The sequence below is a fragment of the Scyliorhinus canicula genome, chromosome 1 (assembly GCF_902713615.1).
Source record: "Scyliorhinus canicula chromosome 1, sScyCan1.1, whole genome shotgun sequence".
NCBI lineage: Eukaryota > Metazoa > Chordata > Chondrichthyes > Carcharhiniformes > Scyliorhinidae > Scyliorhinus > Scyliorhinus canicula.
The window spans coordinates 265,387,877-265,413,463 of NC_052146.1; the positions used below are offsets into that span (position 1 = coordinate 265,387,877).

The 25,587-nt window shown below is 44.3% G+C and overlaps 1 protein-coding gene across 1 annotated transcript; it reads right to left on the reverse strand.

Moving 5' to 3' along the window:
• On the reverse strand, positions 1 to 25,350 carry LOC119974016 (cytochrome c oxidase subunit 7A-related protein, mitochondrial). Its single transcript, XM_038812797.1, has 3 exons — positions 25,187 to 25,350; positions 8,692 to 8,826; positions 1 to 621 (listed from the first exon to the last, which is right to left on the reverse strand). The coding sequence occupies exons 1-3, from the start codon at positions 25,256 to 25,258 to the stop codon at positions 478 to 480; spliced, it is 351 nt and encodes a 116-aa protein (XP_038668725.1). The 5' UTR covers positions 25,259 to 25,350; the 3' UTR covers positions 1 to 477.
• Between the last annotated feature and the right edge of the window lie 237 nt (positions 25,351 to 25,587).

Here is a 25,587-nt window from a genome sequence, read left to right on the forward strand (position 1 = left end):
TTACTGTTGCAGCTTTATTTTAGCAGCAGAGACATAATTGCGATTGCACAAAGATTTACACATCTTATGTTCATGGCGGTGAATACGCATGTTCCTCCTTGGTTCCTCACAGGTCCTGTTTGTCTTTGGGGCAAGTGAAAGAACTTTCATATTCCACTATCTGCGACATTGTTTAATTCATTCTACTCACTTTTAAATCACATTGCCTGGAGCACTTTAAATGATTCAATGTCAATTTCTAATTAACCTGATCAATACTTTTCAGAAGTACCCCAGGCTCCGAAATTCTCACCAACAGTCACAGGATAAAACTGATTTGAAACAAACCGCAGTCAACCTCACGTACAAACATTAGAGAAACTGCTGCACCAGGAATAGAGCTAGGAGGCAGAAAATGGGTTATAACTGTGCAAAGCATTAGATGCTGGTTCTTGCGTTGAGGATTTCAGAAGTGCTGGTCACATCAACAGATTCTGTTCAGTTCTGTTTTTTGGGCTGGGCTGCCATAAAGAGTGCTACCAAGCAGTAAATGACCCCCCCAATCGTCAACGCCATTGTAGTCCTGTATAGTAGTCGATCAGGGACGCCTCGCTTCAGATGTACAGGCAAACCATCTGGCTTCTGGAAAACAAAAGGATAGAAATTAACAGAAACACCAACATGTACATAAATTAACATCACAATCACACTCATCGAAAATGTCTTGCTCCCCAAAGTTACCATCAATGTCCTCTCCCAAGTTGTGTGGTGCTCTGCAAAGTGGAAGCTCCCACACAGGCTGAGTGCAAGTCACCCCTTTAGGCTACCATGTGTGTCCGGCCAAATAAAAGTATTTAAAGGCCTCATGCACAATAAAAAAAAAATTAGAGGGTACATTGAATACATCCTTTGGGCATAACAACTAATTTAACACTGACGGTCCAACCAACCTTTACAGATAAACACGGGAGTACTCCTTTCCAGATAAATATTGGGGTATGGGGGAGGGGGGCGGTGCAGAGAAACCAACCAAAGTGTTAACATTCTGGTAAGCATTTTAGATGATCTGTTTTGAAAATAGATTAATTGAATTTCTGGAGTTTGACAGAGGTGCAGAATCTGGAGATATGTAAAACAAAGCCAATCTCGGTCTTCTGTTGTCTCAGCTATAGGTGTTCTAGTTGCTGAAGAATTTGCTATTTTGTGATTCCATTTATTGGTGTAAGTAAGTGTACCTATATAGTGGTACATTTTGAGCAACGAATGGTGATCTATGCATAATTGTGGTCTCTTAATTTCAAAATTTGTGACACTAACAAATCACAGGTGTAGTCAACAGAAGAACTGCACAAAATAAAAGAAGGCACCACTAAACATGCAAGTGAAAAACAGATTTTAACAGTGAGAAATGTGACATGGTGCATATTGGTAGGAAGAAAAGCACAGACTCCTTGGAAAATAACTATCAAAATGGGGTAGAGGAGCAAAGGGATCGGAGGTCCAGATACAGTTTAACAATTCACAAATGGGGTTACGTTGTGGTACCAACCCCTTTGCTTCCCCCCCCCCCCCCCCCCCCCCCCGATTACCAGCCGAACGATACGGCGGAGAAAGCCCCCGCTGAGGCCGATCCCAGCAGACGAAAACGGGAGCGGAAAATCCTCCCCAATCTTTCAAACACTTCATCCTTCTCAGTGATAAACTGACAGGAGATAAAAACCTTTTTATATAACAAGTAGTTTGGAGTTGGATAACAAGGTGGATACACAAAAGGAATTTGATGAATACTTGGAGAAAAATAAAATTGCAAGGATATGGAGAAAGAGTAGGAGAATAGGTGTAACTGGGTTGTTCCTTGAAAGAGACCAAGCAGATTTGATAGGCTGAATGGTCACCTTCGGTGCTGTACATATCTAGGAATCTAAAAGCATGGGTAGTACAGATTAACAAGGTCACAATAAGCTAACAAAACATTCGAGTTTATTTTTCAAGGAACAGATTTGGAAAATAGAAACACTTAAAATTGCATAGAACCATATTTTTTTTCTATCGATGTGGGCATGGCTGGCTTGACCAGCATTTATTGCCCATCCAGTCAACAACATTGCTGCAGATCTGGCGTCACATTTAGGCCAGACCAAATAAGGACAGCAGATTTCCTTCCCTAAAGGATCCAGGTGAGATTTGTCTACAACAATCAACACTGGTTTAATTGGACTTCTAATTCCAGATTTATATTCAAATTTTACCATTTGCCATGGTGACATTTCAACATGGGCCCACAGGACATTACTGTGGGTCTCTGGATTATGAATCCAGTGACCATACCACTACGCCACTGGCTCCCCCATTCAGAACACACTGCTCTGGTCTCCATATTCCGAAAGTGATCCAGAGACATCAAAGAAGATAATGCTTTACGAGAATGATACAAGAACGGAGAGGCTATATCAATTAGGAAACTTAATATGTTTAGAACAGAGAACAGTACAGCACAGAACAGGCCCTTCGGCCCTCGATGTTGTGCCGAGCATTGTCCAAAACCAAGATCAAGCTATCCCACTCCGTCATTCTGGTGTGCTCCATGTGCCTATCCAATAACCGCTTGAAAGTTCCTAAAGTGTCCGACTCCACTATCACAGCAGGCAGTCCATTCCACACCCTAACCATTCTCTGAGTAAAGAACCTACCTTGGACATCCCTCCTATCATTCCCACCAAGAACCTTTTAGTTATGCCCCCTTGTAACAGCTACAGCCACCCGAGGAAATAGTCTCTGAACATCCACTCTATCTATCCCCTATCAATCTATTCATCTATCAATGTTAGAGTATCGCAGTGTGGCACTTTCCACAATCTTGGACTGCTTTCTGAGGGGTGCATTAAAGTTTGGAGGTGGCAGAGGCCATAAAGGGCCAAATGAGGAATGGCCACCGCCCAAAGCCCTCAGGCCCGAATGTCACAAGGGGCTGTGTGCCCGACATGAAATCAATGGTGTAAATGTAACTCATAATGGTAAGTGTAGTGAGGCACCTCGGAGTGCCACATACTGCACTGAAAGAGACTGATCGGTTTTGCACCTTATGTATTGTGTTGGACTGCAATGTAATTTCATAAATTCTCTTGGGGGGGGGGGGGGGGGGGGCACACTGGTCAGGGTCACACCAAGGTGACCTTGATTGTGAGCACCGGTGGCGCCCTCATTGCCCGAGTCCCCTATCTGTTTCCCGGTCACACTGTCCCCAGTGAAGAGGCAGAGGCAGAGGCAGAGGCAGAGGCAGAGGCAGAGGCAGAGGAGCCCCCCCCCCACCCCCCACAAGCAAGGTCAAGCCGGGCACCCGCACCGCACCTTTTCACTGGGGGGCCTCCTTCCCTTGCACCTCTTTTTTTCCCCTCAAAAGAGATTGAAGGGTGAACCTGTAGAGGTCTTTAAGATGATGAAAGCACATGCTAGGGTAGATTTTAGGGTTATAAAAGCAAAATACTGCAGATGCTGGAAATCAAATAAAAACAGAAAATGCTGCAAAACCTCAGAGAAAGAATGCGAACATTTTGAGTCCATATGATTCCCCTTCAGAGCAGATTTTAGGGTAGATGCAAGTAGGGGGCAGAAAGGTAGCACAGTGGGTAACACTTGCTTCACAGCTCCAGGGTCCCAGGTTCGATTCCTGGCTTGGGTCACTGGTGAGGTGCTGGTTTATCACAGTGGGCTAAACAGCCGGCTTGTAATGCAGAACAAGGCCAGCAGCGCGGGTTCAATTCACGAACCGGCCTCACCGAACAGTTGCGACATTCCGATGCTTAGGGGCTTTTCACAGTAACTTCATTGAAGCCTACTTGCGACAATAAGCAATTATTCTTATTCTGTCTGTGTGGAATCTGCATGTTCTCCCTGTGTCTGCGTGGGTTTCCTCCAGGTGCTCCAGTTTCCTCCCACAAGTTCCAAAAATGTGCTGGTTAGGTGAATTGGACATTCTGAAATCTCCCTCAGTGTACCCGAACAGGTGCCGGACTGCGACGACTAGGGGATTTTCACAGTAATCTCATTGCAGTGTTAATGTAAGCATACTCGTGACACTAATAAAATTTATTATTATTAGTAGTAGTTCCACAGTAGTACACCATATAAACCAGGAAATGCTGGGTGCTTGTAAGAAAGGTACGACAATAATCATAATATGCAACACAGACCGGATTAATCAAACTGACAAGGATAGCCTAGAGGCAGAGTTCATAGAGCGTACAAGACATTCTTCTTTTTTTTTTTCCAAACAATATTTTGTTGAACCAACCAGATGCAGGCTATTTTGGATTTAGCATTGTGTAATGAGGTGGGATTAATTATTGATCTTGTCGCAAAGGATCGTCCAGTAAAGAGTGATCATCGCGTGCTCGAATTTCAATTTAGTTGAGGGAAATAAACTTGAGTCTCACAATAGTGTTCTGGAGTTAAACAAAGAGGTAAGTACATGGGCAGGACAGATTTGGCCCTCGTGGACTGGGAGGAAGACTAAAAGATAGGACAATTGATGAACAGTGGCAGACATTTAAGAGGATATTCAATTCCTCCCAACAAAAATATATTCCAGAGAGGAAAATGCATCTTTGGCTGAGCAAAGAAGTTAAAGATAACACAAAAGGCTAAAACTAAGGCATACGACATTGCAAAGGTCAGTGGCAGGCTGGAGGATTGAGAAACTTTAAAGACCGATAAACGGTTACTAAAAACGTAATAAAAAGAGCAAAGGTAAATGTTGGGCAGTACGATAGCACAGTGGTTAGCACTATTGTTTCACAGCACCAAGGTCCCAGATTCGATTCCCGGCTTGGGTCAGTCTTTGGGAAGTCTGCACGTTCTCCCTGTGTCTGTGTTTCCCCCGGGTGCTCCAGTTTCCTCCCACAAGTCCCAAAAGATGTGCTGTTAGGTCATTTGGACATTCTGTGTACTCGAACAGGCGCCTAGTGGTGACTAGGGGATTTTCACAGTAACTTCATTGCAGTGTTAATGTAAGCCTACTTGTGACAATAAGGATAATTAAAGATGAAAGAAATACATAAAAAGTTATAAAATTATGAGATTATAAAAACAGACAGAAGATTGTTTTTGTATATAAAATAGAAAAAAAAAGAGTAGCTAAAGTCAACATTGGTCCCTTAGAAGATGAGATTGGGGAATATTTTGCCTCGGGTTTTCACAATAGAACCATCCCAATAGTAACGGGTAATGTAGAGGTTGTTGAACAGGAGGAATTTAAAACCATCGCCATGATTGGGGAAAGAGTATTGAGCAGATTATTGTGATTAAAGGCAGACAAGTCCCCAGGGCTTGATGGCCTACATCCTTGGATCTTAAAAGAAGTGACACCAGAAATAGTGGAGTCATTGGTAATAATATTCCAAAATTCCCTAGATTCTGGAAAGGTTCCAGTGAATTGGAAAAAAGCTAATGTAACACCTCAGTTCGAAAGGGAGAAAAGCACATTAGGAAACTAAAGGCCAGTTAGATTAATGTCTCTCGTTGGGTAACTGTTGGAATCCATTATTAAAGGCAGTAGTAACGGGACAGTTGGAAGTCAAAATGCAATCCATCAGAGTCAGCATGGTTTTGCAAAGGGTAAATCGTGTTTGACTAATTTGCTAGAGTTCTTTGAAAATTCGGAAGATGGGATTGAATGTGGTTATCCAATTTGCTCAGAGGAATAAAAACGCAACTTAGCAACTAAGTGGAGAGAAATGCTTTGATGCAGAGGGATCCACGTGTACTTCTGCATGAATTGCAGAAAGTCATTATGCAGGTGCAGCAGGTAACAAAGGATGGCAAATGGAATTCTGGCATTTGTTGCTAATGGAACAGAGTATAAAAGTAGGGAAGTGCTGTCGCAACTGTATAGGCTATTGGTGAGATGACTCTGGAGTACTATGCATAGTTTTGGTCACCATACTCGAGGAAGAATGTAAAAGCATTAGAAGCGGTTCAGATAAGGTGCACTAGATTGATTCCAGAGATGAAGGACTTGCCTTATGAAGAACGATTTAGCAGCTTAGGCTCATACTCGCTGAAGTATAGAATGAGAGGAGATATAATGGAGGTCAATACAATGCTAAAAAAGATTGACAGGGTAGACGTAGAGTGGATGTTTCCCTTGGTTGCACATTCTAGAACAAGAGGCCATAGTTTTAGGTTAAGGAGTGGCAGACTTAAAACAGAAACAAGGAATTATTTCATTCAAAAGGTTGTCAATTTGTGAAATTCTCTATCCCAGTGTGCAGTGATGCTGAAACACTAAACAAATTTGCAGAGATAGATAGGTTTTTAATTAGTAGCAGGATGAAAGGTTATAGGGAGTGGGCAGGAAGGTGGAGACGGTAGCACAAGTGATTAGCACTGTGGCCTCAACGCCAGGGTCCCAGGTTCGATTCCCTGTTGGTCACTGTCTGTGCTGAGTCTGCACTGCACGTTCTCCCTGTGTCTGCATGGGTTTCCTCTGGGTGCTTCGGTTTCCTCCCACGGTCCAAAGACGTGCAGGTTAGGTGGATTGGCTATGATAAATTACCCTTAGTGACCAAAAAAGGTTAGGAGGGTTTACTGGGATAGAGTGGAAGTGAGAGCTTAAGTGGATTGGTGCAGACTCGATGGGCCGAATGGCCTCCTTCTGCACTGTATGTTTTATGTTCTATGAGCGATGATTATATTGAATGGCAAAGGCTCGAAGGGCTAAATTGCCTACTCCTCCTCCCAGTTCTTACGTTTCTTAAAACTAGAATTAGAAATAAAGATAATCACTGATTAATCGAAGAGGAAATTCAGGAATAAAACGTATTTATCCAGAATGGTTAAAATAAGGAAAGCATGACTAGAAGTGTAGTTGAGGCATTTAACAGACAGGTTAGATGAAGGGGAAAAAAAGAGAAGAATATGTGGATATAGTTAATGGTGGGAGGAGGCTCGTGTGGAGCATGGACACAAGCGTAGGCCAATTATGCTGAATGGCCTGCTTCTGTGCTGTAAAGATTGGTGTTGCTCATTTTCTAGCCTGTTCCCAATTGTCACCTTCTTTTACAATCTTTACATGATATTTCTAGCAGTGTCAAAACAAACAGTTGATAGAGGGCTTTGATTAAATCAGTACTGCGTGAAACCAGTTTCACTGTACTTACAGCAAAAAAAACTAAAATAAGCCAGGCACAAACTGTAAAAGAAAATGCACTTAACAAGCCAAGAAGCAGGACTTCACAATAGTGTGGTGTTTACTGCCTGAAAGGGCTGTTATTGGAACATCTCCATTTCTAAACAGAAATAAAACCAGCATCAAGGGGTTTTAGAACTCAATGTTACAGTATAGGTTACAGCTTAAAACCAAAATATAAATTAGATGAGAACTCGCATTTTCCCAAGAGACCTGTTTTAGTTCTGTCCAAGCCCAAATTCAATTTGTTGCCAATTATTTTGTCCTCCTACAATGCCTTCAGTTAATCGCCACTTTCATAATTCGCTCTGTCCACGGAGTGCGGCTTGAACCTGCAACCGTCTGACTCAGAGACCAGACGCACCCATTGAACCATAACAAACACCTATGGTTTACAACTACAAAGTGGATTGCAGCAAAAACTCCATAAAAGATTTCTTTTAAAATAAGGAAAGAGCTGAACCTGGTGAGACCAGGTGGTAGCAACTGTTGACATATACCCTTGTTCACAAAATTGTAGCTTCTTCGTCAGCTCTATATTGCCTGATTGCTGTGTCGCACAATCCCACATCTGCATAGCTCAAAATGAAGGTCATTATCACCATCTATTAACACAACAGTCACTTTTCACAGGTTGCTGGGTTTGAAGAAGAAAACATTTAAAGAGTTATTTCAGAATAATGACCATCTGTCTGCATCTCAAAAGGGGTAGAAAATAATCACTGTCGAATTTAGCCATGAGATTTTGGCAAATTAAAGTGTCAACACCGCAGGAAATTGAAGAGGAACTCAGCTATGGAGATTTCAGAGAACCCCCTACAGTTGTTCTTGAAGGCAGTCATTATAATTGCTAAGTGATGAAAAACTGTTTTCAGAAAAACAGTGCACAATGCCATAAGTTGATAGAAGAATGATTAAGAATCTGTAGAGGTTATTGGAACCTGTACTGTGCATACTGTTAAGATGGCATCCAGCTCAATGCAACAGTGATCTGTAATAGGTCTTTAGGCTTGATCTAGATTGAGTAATAAGAAGTTGATATTAAATCTCCTGCATTTCATTTGAACAAATGGGAACAGAGGACAAGATAGATGTGTGGAAATACAGTACAGCCCTATTTACAGTTGAAGTGCAGACACAGTACAGGGACATCCCGTGTGGTGTGGCCACGGGTTAAACTTAAAACATGAAGTTTATAGAATTGCATTGTATCGTTAACTGCTCAAGTTTCTTTCAAGTTGGAAAACATTTAATCACATTTGCACAAAGAAGTCTTACAACAGCGGACACGTTTCGGTTATTTCTTTCAGCCCAACAAACGGACATCCTCAGAAACAATCACCACTCAACTAACTACAGCTAGAATTTCACAACCACCCGGGATAAAATGAACACGCCTCCAGGGTAAAAACCGGCCCATATCCAAGATAACTCCTTACCATTTACAAAACAGATTGAATTCCTTAATCGACACAAGTAGGTGTCCTGATCAATAGTGAAAAACATTTCAAAATTTGGATTCATACCTGAAATATTTGCTGGAAATCAGGCACCTTATTCCGTCCTAAAAAGTGAACTCCTCCTTCCAATTCAGATACGGATTTTGTTGGAGTGGCAAAAATCAGAGTGGGTGTTTCTGTGGAAACCAGAGGCTTCAACCCCTACATGAATGATTAAAACAAACACCAATGTAAGACGTGACTACATATTAGGTATATTGAGCAATTTAAAACAAAAGACAACCCGATTCATTGGAGCAGGATGCCCAAGATTTTGTCTTCATGATCACATCAGCATATCATGGGGCTTTGTGAGGAGGGTGGACACATGAAAATTTAAATCTATGTACCCATGAATTCACATGAAGTCGATGACACTAACAGAACAGAAGTTCTGATTTAGTGTTTATCCACCAATAGAGCAAAGAGGAGCCCTATCCAAACTCCAAAAGACGGCACGGTGGCACAGTGGTTAGCACTGCTGCCTCAGTGCCAGGGACCCGGGTTCACTTTTGCATTGGGTGACTGTGGAGAGTTTGCACTTTCTCCCAGTGTCTGCGTGGGTTTCCTCTCACAGCCCAAAGATGTGCAGGTTGGGTGGGGTTATGGGATTACGGGGATAGGGTGGGGGAATGGGCCGAGGTAGGGTGCTGTTTCAGAAGGTCAGTGCAGACTCAATAGGCTGAGACCCCTCCTTCCGCACTGTAGGAATTCTATAATATGGCTCTAAGCCGAATAAAGCAGAAGAGGACAAATTGAATCTAGCGGCATTGGAGCCGAAAGGTCTCCAGGCAGTGTCATTCAATAGGAATTGCTCATTTTAATAGAAAACCGTTTGCATACACTTGAAAACAGTACAGGCTACAACAATAAGTCACATGTGTTTTCCTATTTAATAAACATCTACCACCACTCGATAACAAAGTAACAAAATAAAGCTCTCAGAGCATCTAATTTTTGGTTTTGCAATTTTCCCAGCAAATGCACAAAAGAGGCTAAAATACAAAAGTGAATCAATATTGACATCACATCCAACCGTAGTCTAGTTTTATTTACTAATCATAAGTGTAAACTAACACATACGGATTCCTAATTAGCAGCCGTCCTTGGGCCATAGATTGGACATGCCTCTCTTAAGGAACTCTAAAGAAGCAACATTTTGCCTGAAATTGAACTTCACATATAATAAATTTATGTGAGCTGAGCGAAGATATAATTTTTGGATGAATACTTTGATTTACTCTCCAGCTAAGGGGCAGCTACATTTCTTTAGCTATATAAAAGAAAAAAATACATATAACAGTTACTTATCCTTATCTCTGCTCCCCTGATGCCAGAACAGGAACAGATCCAATGGCCCATGAAGTCATTCTGCTTTTGTTAACTTTGGCAGCTTTCTTTTTAATCCCAACTCCTTCCTCTTTCTCCCATATTCAGAATACTGTGTGACTCCAAAAGTCATTATCCGTTTTAAATACTAAAATCAACTTTGCATCTATAGTCTTTTTGCAGCAGTGCATTGCAGGGTTTCAAAATTTGAGGCTGAATTTGCCCTGGATTTACTTTGAATCAGTTTAGTTCCTCTTTCAAGATTATCATCCTTTGTTCTGAATTCCCCAACTAAAGAGAACAATCAACTCCTACGTCCACTGTCAAACAACGGCCTTCACAGACCCACGCTGGCACTCTCAAATCATCTTACACATTTCTAAAATGTGGATTCTTTCAGAAGAAATTAACCATTTATCACATTGCAGAGCATTCCACCTTGAAAAAGGAAGGTTCCCAATGACATTTTCAAATTGAATTGAAGAGACTCAAAGTGAATCAAAGAGTTTGCACAACTCTGGTTAAAAAAAAAAAGAGAAAATCTGGTGTTTCAAAGCTAGTTAAGCATTACCTATTTGTGTATTCTGATCTGTCATGTATATGCCCCCCTCATATTTACTACACTATCTTGTCAAAATAAGTGAGATTGTAACATTCAGCATATGACATCTACAGCAGGATTCCTCACATTTCTTTCAAAAATACCCAGAAGACGCACCAGTTAAATGTTAGGGTCTACTATAGTCTGAATGAATGATACATTAAACATTGGCCTGGATTTTGTAATAGCGGCAACAGCAGAATTGACAGAGTTCACCGTTAATACTCTTCTGAAACTGACAGCAATTTCTGGAGTCTGCAATGCACAGTTAAAGGAGGAAATTCAGAAGCTGCAATCAGTGATGCGATACTTTCCCCAAAAGAATCGATGTTGGTGTCCCCAAAGACGACAATCAATTGGAAATTGCTAAACTGACAAAAGCTTGCCCTTTAAAACGTCATTAGTACCACTGTGACAACTCTTGAAAGGTTAGGTCTTGCTGAATGAGGCCTCCCTGCATTTTAACAGTATACCAAGTTCATTATTATGGGAGAGCTTCGCAGGTCCTAAAAAACTAACTTTACATTTGTTGAACGTCATTTTTTTCCCCAATTATAACACATTTTTAAATTTTAATCTTTTGAAAAAATTGATGATTTTCAGTGTCCACCATGTGTACAACCCAATCATTTATTTTGTTCTGTGTAAGAGAAATATTTAGTGTATTTTATCTTCTAGTTTGCTGTCTGTGAGAATATTTCAATGTGCTTGCCTGTTTACCCTGCTTGATTACTTCACTACCTTTGTCATGGTGCCCGATTTGAAGAAGAAATCCATGCCACAGAAACCTTTCTGAGCAGCTTTCTTCAATGAGTGCCATTACTTTGCTGCTGACTGCAAAATCCAGGCCATCATTTTCTTGTCACAGAATCAAAGAGATTTTATAGGCTCCTTGTTACATTAAATATACAAGTGCAGCCCAAGACTTTCATAGGCAATCATAACTTTAACAGATTGCCAAATGCTTTTTTCATTTTTAAAAAGCACATAAATGATTAAGATGACAACTATCCACAAGTTAATTAATTTACACCCGAAGAATAAAAGCTGAATATCAAATTGTTATGGGCCAGGGTACTTCCTCATCCCCATTCTCCTGCCTTCTCCCCATAACCCTCTATCCCCTTCTTGATCAAAAACCTATCTATCTCTGTCTTAAAGACACTCAGTGAATTGGCCTCCACAGCCTTCTGCGGCAAAGAATTCCACAGATTCACCACCCTATGGCTGAAAAATTCCTCATCATCTCTGTTTTAAAGGATCGTCCCTTTAGTCTGAGATGGTGTCCTCTGCTTCTAGTTTTTACTACAAGTGGAAACATCCTCTCCATGTCCACTCTATCCAGGCCTTGCAGTAGCCTGCAAGTTTCAATAAGATCCCCGACTCATCCTTCTAAACTCCAACAAGTACAGACCCAGAGTCTTCAACCGTTCATCATACGACAAGCTCGTCATTCCAGGGGTCATTCGCGTGAACGTCCTCTGGACTCTTTCCAAGGCCAGCACATCCTTCCTTAGATACGGGGCCCAAAACTGCTCACAATACTCCAAATGGGGTCTGACCAGAGCCATATATAGCCTCAGACATACATCGCTGGTCTTGTATTCCAGCCCTATCGACATGAATGCTAACATTGCATTTGCCTTTCTAACTGCCGACTGAACCTGCACGTTAACCTTAAGAGAATCGTGAACAAGGACGCCAAGGTCCCTGTGCACTTGATTTCCTAAGCATCTTCCCATTTAGCAAACAGTCTATGCCTCCGTTTCTCCTTCTAAAGTGCATAACCTCACTTTTCCACATTGTATTCCATCTGCCACTTCTTTGCCCACTCTCCTAGCCTGTCCAAGTCCTTCTGCAGCCCGCCTGCTTCAATACTACCTGCCCCTCTACAGATCTTTGTATCATCTGCAAACGTAGCAACAGTGCCTTCAGTTCCTTCTTGCAGATCATTAATGTATATTGTGAAAGGTTGTGGCCCCAGCACCGACCACCAAGGTACACCACTAATCACCAGCTCCCATCCTAAAAAAGACCCCTTTATCCCCACTCTGCATTCTGCCAGTCAGCCAACCCTCTATCCATGCCAGGATCTTACTCTCAACATCATGGGCTCTTAACCTATTTAACAGTCTCCTATGCAGCATCTTGTCAAAGGCCTTCTGGAAATCTAAATAAATCACATCCACTGGTTCTCCTTTATCTAACTTCCTTGTTCCTTCCTCAAAGAGCTAACAGATTTGTCAGACAGACATGACCTCCCTTTGACGAAGCCATGCTGACTCAGTCCTATTTTATCATGCACTTCCAAGTACTCCACGATCTCATCTTTAATAATGGAACTCTAAAATCTTACCAATGACCGGAGTCAGGCTAGCCGACCTAGTTTTGCGCCTTCTGCCTCTCTCCCTTCTTAAACAGTGGTGTTACATTAGCCACTTTCAAGTACCCTGGGACCCTTCCTGCCTCCAGTGATTCCTGAAAGATCATCACCAATGCCTCCACAATCTCCTGAGCTATCTCTTTTAGAACTCTGAGCTGTAGTCCATCCAGTCCAGGTGACCTATTCACCTTCAGACATTTCAGTTTTCCCAGAACCTTCTCCTTGGTAATGGTCACTGCATTCACCTCTGCCCCCGGTTCTCCTGGAGCTCTGGCATCCCACTGGTGTCTTCCACCACGAAGACTGATGCAAAGTAACTATTCAGTTCATCTGTCATTGCTTGGTTTCCTATTATTACTTCTCCAGCCACACTTTCCAGTGGTCCAATGTCTATTTTTACCTCTCCCTCACCTTTTATATTGAAAAAAACTCTTCCTATCTTCCTTTATATTACTAGCTAGCTATCACTCATAATTCATCTTCTCCCCCCTTATTGCTTTTTTAGTTGTCCCCTGCTTGCTTTTAAAGGCTTCCCAATCCTCTGGCTTCCCAGCAATCCTTGCCACTTGGTTTGTTTTTTAGCTTTTATGCTGTCCTCGACTTCCCTCATCAGCCATGGATGCCTTGTCCTCCCCTTAGCATGTTTCCTTCTCCTTGGAATGAATTTCTGTTGTGCCTCCCGAGTAACCCCAAAAAGCTCCTGCCATTGCTGTTCCACTGTCTTCCCTACTCGGCTCCTTTTCCAATCAACTCTGGCCAGCTCCTCCCTCATGTCTTTGTAGTTACCCTTATTTAATTGTGATACTGTTACAACTGATTGCAGCTTCTCCCTCTCAAACTGCAGGGTAAATTCTATCATGTTGTGGTCACTGGTCCCCAAGGGTTCCTTCACCTTAAGTTCCCTAATCAAGTCTGCCTCATTACACATCACCAAATCCAGAATTGCCTGTTCCTTAGAAGGCTCTGTCACAAGCTGCTCCAAAAAACCATTTCTTCGACATTCCACAAATTCATTTTCTTGGGATCCACTACCAACCTGATTTTCCCAGTCCACCTGCATATTGAAGCCCGCCCCCATGATTATTGTATTATTGACTTTTCACATGCCTTTTCTATCTCCCGATTTATTTTCTGCCTCACATCCTGACTACCCCTAGGAGCCAGTACATAACTCCCATCAGTGTCTTTTTACCTTTACAATTCCTCAACTCTACCCACAGAGATTCTATGCCTTCTGATCCTATATCACTCCTTGCTATCAATTTAACTTTATTCCTGACTAACAATGCAACCCCGCCCCATTTTCCCATCTATCTGTCCTTTCGATAGGATACATATCCTTGGATATTTAGATCCCAGCCCTGATCACCTTGCAGCTACGTTTCTGTGATGCCCACAACATCTTACCGGCCAATTTCAATGTGCGCAACAAGCTCATTTACATTGTTCCGTATACTGCGCGCATTTAGGTACAACACCCTCAATCCTGCATTGACCACCTCTCTTTTCACACGTCACCTTTTTTGCTCTGCCCGAGGGTGGTGATGTTCTTTAATTTTGGTTCTCTTCAGTTATTACACCTTCTAAGCTCACATTCTGACTCCCACCCCCCCCGCCATACTAGTTTAAATCCTCCCAAGTGAATCAAGCAAACCTCCCAGCCAGGATATTGGTGCCCCTCCAGTTTATAGAACATAGAACGATACAGTGCAGTACAGGCCCTTCGGCCCACGATGTTGCACCGACAGGGGAAGTCAAAAACTAAAGGCCATCTAACCTACACTATGCCATTATCATCCATATGCTTATCCAATAAACTTTTAAATGCCCTCAATGTTGGCGAGTTCACTACTGTTGCAGGTAGGGCATTCCACGGCCTAACCACTCTTTACGTAAAAAACCTACCTCTGTCCTATATCTATTACCCCTCAATTTAAGGCTATGTCCCCTCGTGCTAGCCACCTCCATCCGCGGGAGAAGGCTCTCACTGTCCACCCTATCTAACCTTCTGATCATTTTGTATGCCTCTATTAAGTCACTCTTAACCTTCTTCTCTCTAACGAAAACAACCTCAAGTCCATCAGCCTTTCCTCATAAGATTTTCCCTCCATACCAGGCAACATCCTGGTAAATCTCCTCTGCACCCGTTCCAAAGCTTCCACGTCCTTCCTATAATGAGGCGACCAGAACTGTATGCAATACTCCAAATGCGGCCGTATCAGAGTTTTGTAACATGACCTCATGGCTCCGGAACTCAATCCCTCTACCAATAAAGGCCAACACACCATAGGCCTTCTTGACAACCCTATCAACCTGGGTGGCAACTTTCAGGGATCTATGTACATGGACACCGAGATCCCTCTGCTCATCCACACTGCTAAGAATGTTACCATTAGCCAAATATTCCGCATTCCTGTTATTCTTTCCAAAGTGAATCACCTCACACTTCTCTACATTAAACTCCATTTGCCACCTCTCAGCCCAGCTCTGCAGCTTATCTATGTCCCTCTGTAACCTGCAACATCCTTCCACACTGTCTACAACTCCACCGACTTTAGTGTCGTCTGCAAATTTACTCACCCAACCTTCTGTGCCCTCCTCTAGGTCATTTATAAAAATGACAAACAGCAACGGCCCCAGAACAGATCCTTGTGGTACGCCACTCGTAACTGAACTCCATTCTGAACATTTGCCATCAACCACCACCCTCTGTCTTCTTTCAACTAGCCAATTTCTGATCCACATCTCAAAATCACCCTCAATCCCCAGCCTCCGTATTTTCTGCAATAGCCGACCGTGGGGAACCTTATCAAACGCTTTACTGAAATCCATATACACCACATCAACTGCTCTACCCTCGTCTACCTGTTCAGTCACCTTCTCAAAGAACTTGATAAGGTTTGTGAGGCATGACCTACCCTTCACAAAACCATGCTGACTATCCCTAATCATATTATTCCTATCTAGATGATTATAAATCGTATCTCTTATAATCCTCTCCAAGACTTTACCCACAACAGACGTGAGGCTCACCGGCCTATAGTTACCGGGGTTATCTCTACTCCCCTTCTTGAACAAAGGGACCACATTTGCTATCCTCCAGTCCTCTGGCACTATTCCTGTAGCCAATGATGACATAAAAATCAAAGCCAAAGGCTCAGCAATCTCTTCCCTGGCTTCCCAGAGAATCCTAGGATAAATCCCATCAGGCCCCGGGGACTTATCTATTTTCACCTTGTCCAGAATTGACAACACTTCTTCCCTACGCACCTCAATGCCATCTATTCTAATAGCCTGGGTCTCAGCATTCTCCTCCACAACATTATCTTTTTCCTGAGTGAATACTGACGAAAAGTATTCATTTAGTATCTCGCTTATCTCCTCAGCCTCCACACACAACTTCCCACCACTGTCCTTGACTGGCCCTACTCTTACCCTAGTCATTCTTTTATTCCTGACATACCTATAGAAAGCTTTTGGGTTTTCCTTGATCCTACCTGCCAAAGACTTCTCATGTCCCCTCCTTGCTCGTCTTAGCTCTCTCTTTAGATCCTTCCTCGCTTCCTTGTAACTACCAAGCGCCCCAACTGAAACTTCACGCCTCATCTTCACATAGGCCTCCTTCTTCCTCTTAACAAGAGATTCCACTTCTTTGGTAAACCACGGTTCCCTCGCTCTACCCCTTCCTCCCAGCCTGACTGGTACGTACTTATCAAGAACACGCAATAGCTGTTCCTTGAACAAGCTCCACATATCCAGTGTGCCCAACCCTTGCAGCCTACTTCTCCAACCTACACATCCTAAGTAATGTCTAATGGCATCATAATTGCCCTTCCCCCAGCTATAACTCTTGCCCTGCGGGGTATACTTATCCCTTTCCATCACTAACGTAAAGGTCACCGAATTGTGGTCACTGTCTCCAAAGTGCTCACCTACCTCCAGATCTAAAGCTGGCCTGGTTCATTACCCAAAACCAAATCCAATGTGGCCTCGCCTCTTGTTGGCCTGTCAACATATTGTGTCAGGAAACCCTCCTGCACACATTGTACAAAGAACGACCCATCTAATGTACTCGAACTATATCTTTTCCAGTCAATATTTGGAAAGTTAAAGTCTCCCATAACAACTACCCTGTTACTTTCGCTCTTTTCCAGAATCATCTTCACCATCCTTTCCTCTACATCCCTAGAACTATAAGGTGGCCTATAGAAAACTCCCAACAGGGTGACCTCTCCTTTCCTATTTCTAACCTCAGCCCATACTACCTCGGAAGAAGAGTCCCCATCTAGCATCCTTTCCGCCACCGTAATACTGTCCTTGACTAGCAGCGCCACACCTCCCCCTCTTTTGCCCCCTTCTCTGAGCTTACTAAAACACCTAAACCCCGGAACCTGCAACAACCATTCCTGTCCCTGCTCTATCCATGTCTCTGAAATGGCCACAACATCCAAGTCCCAGGTACCAACCCATGCTGCCAGTTCCCCTACCTTATTTTGTATACTCCTGGCATTGAAGTGGACACACTTCAAACCACCTACCTGAACACTGGCACCCTCCTGCAAAGTCAAATCTGTGCTCCTGACCTCTATACTCTCAATCTCCCGTACCCCAAAACTACAATCCAGGTTCCCATGCCCCTGCTGAATTAGTTTAAACCCCCCCCAAAGAGCACTAACAAATCTCCCCCCCCCCAGGATATTGGTGCCCCTCAGGTTCAGATGTAGACCATCCTGTCTATAGAGATCCCACCTTCCCCAGAAAGAGCCCCAGTTATCCAGAAATCTGAATCCCTCCCGCCTGCACCATCCCTGTAGCCACGTGTTTAACTGTTCTCTCTCCCTATTCCTCATCTCACTATCACGTGGCACGGGCAACAACCCAGGAGATAACAACTCTGTTTGTTCTCACTCCGAGCTTCCATCCTAGCTCCCTAAAGGCCTGCCTGACATCCTTGTCCCCTTTCCTACCTATGTCGTTAGTGCCAATGTGGACTACGACTTGGGGCTGCTCCCCCTCCCCCTCAAGGACCCGGAAAACACGATCCGAGACATCACGTACCCTTGCACCTGGGAGGCAACATGCCAAACGTGAGTCTCTCTCGCTCCCACAAAATCTCCTATCTGTGCCCCTGACTATTGAGTCCCCAATTACTAATGTTCTACTCCTTTCCCCCCTTCCCTTCTGAGCAACAGGGACAGACTCCGTGCCAGAGGCCCGTACCCCATGGCTTACCCCTGGTAAGTCGTCCCCCCCACAAGTATCCAAAACGGTATACTTGTTACTCAGGGGAACGACCGCAGGGGGTCCCTGCACTGACTGCTTCTTCCCAGTCCCTCTTACAGTTACCCATCTATCTCCAGTCTTTGGTGTAACTACTTCCCTGAAGCTCCTATCTATGACCCCCTCTTCCTCCCAAATGATCCGAAGTTCATCCAGCTCAAGCTCCAGGTCCCTAACACGGTTTTTGAGGAGCTGGAGTTGGGTGCACTTCCCACAGATGAAATCAGCAGGGACACTGACACCGTCCCTCACCTCAAACATCTTGCAGGAGGAGCATTGTACTGCCTTCCCTGACATCACCTCTAGATTTTTTTAAAAAACAAGAAAAAGAAAAGAAGAGCTTACCTGATATTCCCTCAAACCCTGCTCCCGCTGAAAGGTAAGCAAATTTAAAGGCACTCACTCACCTTCACGACAGGCCCCTGCTCCCGCTTCCCAATGACCGTGGGTTTTTTTTTTTGGTTAGAGGAGGAGGTAGGGTGGGAAACACTGACGAAGTGTTTCGGGTTTAACTGTCACTTGACAACAGCCCCTCCACAAACCACCTTCAAATTAGGCTGACCGCACTGCACGTATGCAAATTTCCCCAGAACAGATGATCAGTAGCTCTGCTCTGCTGCCCTCTGCTGGATGCTTGCCTTCACTCAAGCTCCTCGGGTCTCCTTCGCAGGTACACCTTTAAAATAGGCTCACCGCACTGCACGTATGCAAATTTCCCCAGAACAGCTGATCAGTAGCTCTGCTCTGCTGCATGCAACCAGTCCTCTTGTACAGGTCCCAACTGCCCCGGAAGAGATCCTAATGGTCCAAAAATCTGAAACTCTCCCTTCGACACCACTAGTTTAGCCACGTGTTTAGCTGCACTATCCTATTTCTAGCCACATTGGCACGCGGCACAGGGAGTAATCCTGAGATTACAACACTACAGGTCCTGCTTTTTAGTTTACTGCCTAACTCCCTGAACTCCTTCTGCAGCACCTCATTACTCTTCCTGCCTATGTCATTAGTACCTATGTGTAATACGACCTCTGGCTGTTCACCCTAACCCTTCAGCATGCCGTGTTCATTCAGAGACATCCTTGACCCTGGGACAAGGGAGGCAACATACCATCCTGGAGTCTCTTTCACATCCACAGAAGCGTCTATCTGTGCCCCTTACGATAGAGTCCCAAAACTATCGCTCTCCTGCACTTTGCCCTCCCCTACTGCGCAACAGAGCCAGTTATGTTGCCACTGTTCTGGCTGCTGTTGTTTTCCTCTGTTAGGCTATCCCCCTTAAACAGTACCCAAAACAATATACCTGTTAGAGAGGGGGACAGCCACAGGGGATTCCTGCGCTGACTGCCTGCCCTTTGTAGCAGTCACCCATCTGTCTGCCTGCACCTTGGGTGTGACATCTCTATAACTATGATGCTTTCCACCACCTGCATGCCCCAAGTGCATCCAACCGCTGCTCCAACCTAACAACGCGGTCTGTGAGAAGCTGCCATTGGTTACACTTGCTGCAGATGTAGTCAACCGGAATGCTGGAAGCGTCACAGATCTCCCACATCTCTCAATTGGAACACTGCACCCCGTTGAGTGACATTTAAGCACTAGTTAATTCATTTAAAATAGATACTTGAATTATTGTTAGATTGAATTACAATTAACTATATGGCCATGACGCTAGATTTTTAACTGTAAAATTAATTATAAATACTAATCTCCGCCCTCAGGTTTAGTTACTTTACCTAGTCTATTGACAAGTTTTAATTAGGTTTTTTCAATGTTATTTTTTTCAAATTTAACAGATTTCCTACCAGCCAATCATTTCACAGCTTTACTGTGATTTCACTTCAGTTTTCCCCACCCACAATTTGAAAAGGTATTTGTACCACTTACCTTCCCGGGATGCACTCTGGATCTCTCCCTGCAGATGAACAGTTACAAAGCCAGAAGAAGAAAACAATACAAAAGGGAAAAAGCAACTCCTCCCACTCTGCCCAAATTACCAAGTTCCAATTCCCACTCTGGCTGTGTCGATTTCACTGGCTGTGTCACCGGCTGTGTTAACTTTGCCATGCGCAAAGCTTACTGCGTGCGTGCTTTTTTGTCTGTCTCTTATATAGAACCCAGCGAAACTAAGATGACACACTACTTAAGCTTCAAACAGAGGAATGCAATTGACACGTTTGCCACTAATCAGGCTTCAGGTGACTGAGATAACTGCCACTCAGCAATTAGGGGTGGGGGCAGCTTTAGCCAATCAGACACTAAGCTAGACATCAAACTTTTAACTGAAAAACAGGACGATTAAATTGAACTCTTTCCTCTCTTGATTACCACACTGCTCTAGATTCCAAGCTGATGGAAACATCATCACAGCAGCTACTTATCAAATCGGTCTCAATATTATAAATTCAGGAAATAAAGACCTAATTAACTCAACTCTCCCCTCATACAACAAGTATATCCTGCCTTAAGTAAGGAGACCAAAACTATATACAGCTGTGGCCTCACCAAGGCTCTATATGAATGTACGGGAATTCTTCACTCCAATATTCCAATCCCTTTACAATAAAGGCTGACATAACATTTACCTTCCTATTTGTTTCTAATACCTGAATGTTAACTTCCAGTGATTTGATTTCATAGAATTTTCAGTGCAGAAGGAGGCCATTCGGCCCATCGAGTCTGCACCGGCTCTTGGAAAGAGCACCGTACCCAAGCCCATACCTCCACCCTATCCCCATAACCCAGTAACCCCACCCGACACTAAGGGCAATTTGGACCCCGAGGGCAATTTAGCCTGGCCAATTCACCTAACCTGCACATCTTTGGACTGTGGGAGGAAACCGGAGCCCCCAGAGGAAACCCACACAGACACGGGGAGTGTGACCCAGCTGGGAATCGAACCTGGGACCCTGTGAAGCATTTATGCTAACCACTATGCTACCAGTGCTGCCCATCATTTGCATAGGTCATTTGCATACAGTAATGCAAATCCCTCTGAAAACCAACATTTTCCGGTATCCTTCTGCACTGTAAATTCCATCACATCATTTAAGAGATCTTACTTTGCCATCTTTCCAGCTGAAATGGATAACTCATGCTGCCCCACATTATATCCGTCATTTTGCCCACTCACTGAACATATCCACATCGCTTTGCCACCTTTTTGCATCCTCCTCACAGGTTACCTCTCCACTTAACTTTGTATCGGCAGCACTCCATTCATTCTTCTAATTCACACAATCCTAAATCACCCAGTGGCTAGTACTGCTGCCTCACAGCGCCAGGGACCCGGGTTCAATTCCAACCTTGGGTGACCGTCTGTGTAGAATTTGCACATTCTCCTCATGTCTGCGTGAGTTTCCTTCGGGTGCTCCGGTTTCCTCCCACAGTTCAAAGATATGTTGGTTAGGTGGATTGGCCATGTTAAATTTCCCCTCAAGTGTCCAACGGCAAGGTAGGTTTATAGGGATAGAGTAGGTGAGTGGGCCTAGGTGGGGTGCACTTTGAGAGCCGGTGCAGACTTGATGGGCCGAATTACCTCCTTCTGCACCGTAGGGATTCTATGATTTTATTTGGCCATCTGTAAAGCGCAAACACAGACATGAGCTAAGTGCAAGACCAAGCTGTCTTACCAACAACTGTCCCTACTGGTGGATAACCATCACTCTTCCGACACTCAAAATGCAAACCTAACCAGTTAGGATCTACCAGTGAAAGAAATTTCCATTTTTACACCCTCAGGATATCCCAAAACACTAAGTCAATAAGGTAATTTCAAGTGTAGTCACGGTTGTAAAGTTGGGAAATATGACAGCCAGATTGCATGTCGCAAAATCCCAAAACCAACAATGAGATAGATCAGTTTGAGTAATGTTGATTACAAGATAAATTTTAGCCAGGGCCAGCCAAACTCATTCACACTGGTGTGCATGGTTTTTCACCCAAGAGGGCAGGTAGAATTTTGGTTCAACCAAATGATGGCATCTTGGGCAGCCTGCACACACAATCGTGGTACAGCACTGGAGGTTCACCGTCAATTTCTAAGCCCAAGTCTCTACTGCTGGACTTGAAGCCACAACTTTCTGCATTAGAAGTGAAAAGTACTTCAACCTAGCTATGGGTGTCAGCAAGAATGGCAAAGCCAAGCCAGGGTATCCCCAAAACTGGCCATTCTTCCAGGGCCATCATAGGAACAGTGCAGCACAGAACAGGCCCTTCGGCCCTCGATGTTGTGCCGAGCATTGTCCAAAACCAAGATCAAGCTATCCCACTCCCTGTCATTCTGGTGTGCTCCATGTGCCTATCCAATAACCGCTTGAAAGTTCCTAAAGTGTCCGACTTCACTATCACAGCAGGCAGTCCATTCCACACCCTAACCACTCTCTGAGTAAAGAACCTACCTCGGACATCCCTCCTACGCGCAATAAAGAGGGCTAAAAGGGGTCATGAAATATCTTTGGCTAACAGGGTTAAGGAAAATCCCAAAGCATTTTATTCATTTGTAAGGAGCAAGAGGGTAACTAGAGAAAGGATTGGCCCACTTAAAGACAAGAGAGGGAATTTATGCGTGGACTCAAAGAAAATGGGTGAGATTCTTAATGAGTACTTTGCATCGGTATTCACAAAGGAGAGGGACAAGATGGATGTTGAGGCTAGGGATAGATGTTTAAATACTCTCGATCAAGTTGTCATACGGAAGGGGGAAATTTTGGGTATTCTGAAAGACATTAAGGTGGACAAGTCCCCAGGACCGGATGGGATCTATCCCAGGTTGCTGAGGGAAGCGAGGGTCGAAATAGCTGGGGCCTTAACAGATATCTTTGCAGCATCCTTGAGCACGGGTGAGGTCCTGGAGGACTGGAGAATTGCTAATGTTGTCCCTTTAAGAAGGGTAGCAGGGATAATCCAGGGAATTATAGACCTGCGAGCTTGACGTCAGTGGTAGGCAAACTGTTGGAGAAGATACTGAGGGATAGGATCTATTCACATCTGGAAGAAAATAGACTTATCAGTGATAGGCAGCATGGTTTTGTGCAGGGAAGGTCATGTCTTACAAACCTAATAGAATTCTTTGAGGAAGTGACAAAGTTAATTGATGAGGGAAGAGCTGTAGATATCATATACATGGACTTTAGTAAGGCGTTTGATAAGGTTTCCCATGGCAGGTTGATGGAAAAAGTGAAGTCGTATGGGGTTCAGGGTGTACTAGCTAGATGGATAAAGAACTGGCTGGGCAACAGGAGACAGAGAGTAGTGGTGGAAGGGAGTGTCTCAAAATGGAGACGGTGACTAGTGGTGTTCCACAGGGATCCGTGCTCAGACCACTGATGTTTGTGATCTACATAAATGACCTGGAGGAAGGTATAGGTGGTCTGATTAGCAAGTTTGCAGATGATACTAAGATTGGTGGAGTTGCAGATAGCGAGGAGGACTGTCAGAGAATACAACAAAATATAGATAGATTGGAGAGTTGGGCAGAGAAATGGCAGATGGAGTTCAATCCAGGTAAATGCGAGGTGATGCATTTTGGAAGATCAAATTCAAGAGTGGACTATATGGTCAATGGAAGGGTCTTGGGGAAAATTGATGTGCAGAGAGAACTGGGAGTTCAGGTCCATTGTACCCTGAAGGTGGCAACGCAGGTTGATAGAGTGGTCAAGAAGGCATACAGCATGCTTGCCTTCATCGGACGGGGTATTGAGTACAAGAGTTGGCAAGTCATGTTACAGTTGTATAGGACTTTGGTTCGGCCACATTTGGAATACTGCGTGCAGTTCTGGTCGCCACATTACCAGAAGGATGTGGATGCCTTGGAGAGGGTGCAGAGGAGGTTCACCAGGATGTTGCCTGGTATGGAGGGTGCTAGCTATGAAGAAAGGTTGAGTAAATTAGGATTGTTTTCGTTGGAAAGACGGAGGTTGAGGGGGGACCTGATTGAGGTCTACAAAATTATGAGGGGTATGGACAGGGTGGATAGCAACAAGCTTTTCCCAAGAGTAGGGGTGTCAGTTACAAGGGGTCACGATTTCAAGGTGAGAGGGGGAAAGTTTAAGGGAGATGTGCGTGGAAAGTTTTTTACGCAGAGGGTGGTGGGTGCCTGGAACGCTTTACCAGCGGAGGTGGTAGAGGCAGGCACAATAGCATCATTTAAGAAGCATCTAGACAGGTATATGAATGGGTGGGAACAGAGGGAAGTAGACCTTGGAAAATAGGAGACAGGTTTAGATAAAGGATCTGGATCAGCGCAGGCTGGGAGGGCCGAAGGGTCTGTTCCTGTGCTGTAATTTTCTTTGTACCTCTCCCACCCTGAACCTTTTAGTTATGCCCCCTTGTAACAGCTGCACCCACCCGAGGAAATAGTCTCTGAACATCCACTCTATCTATCCCCTATCAATCTATTCATCTATTAATGTTAGAGTATCGCAGTGTGGCTCTTTCCACAGTCTTGGACTGCTTTCTGAGGGGTGCATTAAAGTTTGGAGGTGGTAGACGCCATAAAAGGCCAAATGAGGAAAGGCCACCACCCAAAGCCCTCAGGCCCGAATGTCACAAGGGGCTGTGTGCCTGACATGAAATCAATGGTGTAAATGTAACTCATAATGGTAAGTGTAGTGAGGCACCTCGGAGTGCCACATACTGCACTGAAAGAGACCGATCGGTTTTGCACCTTCTGTATTGTGTTGGACTGCAATGTAATTTCGTTAATTCTCTTGGCCGGGGGGGGGGGGGGGGGGGGTCAGGCCAGGCCAAGGTGACCTTAATTGTGAGCACCGGTGGAGCCCTCATTGCCCGAGTCCCCTATCTGTTTCCCGGTCACTCTGTCCCCAGTGAAGAGGCAGAGGCCCCCGCAAGGTCAAGCCGGGCACCCGCGCCGCGGCTTTTCACTGGGGGCCTCCTTCCCTCGCACCCTCCCGCTCTCCTCCTGCTCCTACCTGCGGGCAATAGGCGGCAGGCCCGGCCCCGCCGCTCAGCCTCTGCGTGATTCCGTTAAACTTGTAGAACATGATTCTCTCCTTCAGCCTCTCCGGGCAGCTACTGCGACAGGAAAGACATCCGTCGGGGGTCCGTCCCCCATTCGGTCGCCGCCGACAGACGTCATCTCAGGTGTCTCTGTGCCGCCTGTATGTTTCTTTTTAAAATAATAATAACCGCCCCTTTGCTGGCCGAAATCGGAGCCACTTATTTCCTAGAAATTGAATATGACTTAAGGTGATGATTTTTTATTGCATTTATCCACTGAGGTGTTGTGTTGAATCCAATAAATCTGAAGGAGAGGTGTCTGCCAGGTGAGTGGTTGATTAACAAGCTGCAGGGAAGTTGTTGTTTGTATAAA

Bases quoted from the DNA above. Each gene is read 5' to 3' on its own strand.
- LOC119974016 (XM_038812797.1), bottom strand. From the start codon at position 25,258: ATGTTCTACAAGTTTAACGGAATCACGCAGAGGCTGAGCGGCGGGGCC. The intron at 8,827-25,186 runs GTAGGAGCAGGA...TCATTCATGTAG, and splicing joins CTGCCGCCTATTGCCCGCAG to GGGTTGAAGCCTCTGGTTTC. The intron at 622-8,691 runs GTATGAATCCAA...TTTGTTTTCCAG, and splicing joins ATTTCCAGCAAATATTTCAG to AAGCCAGATGGTTTGCCTGT.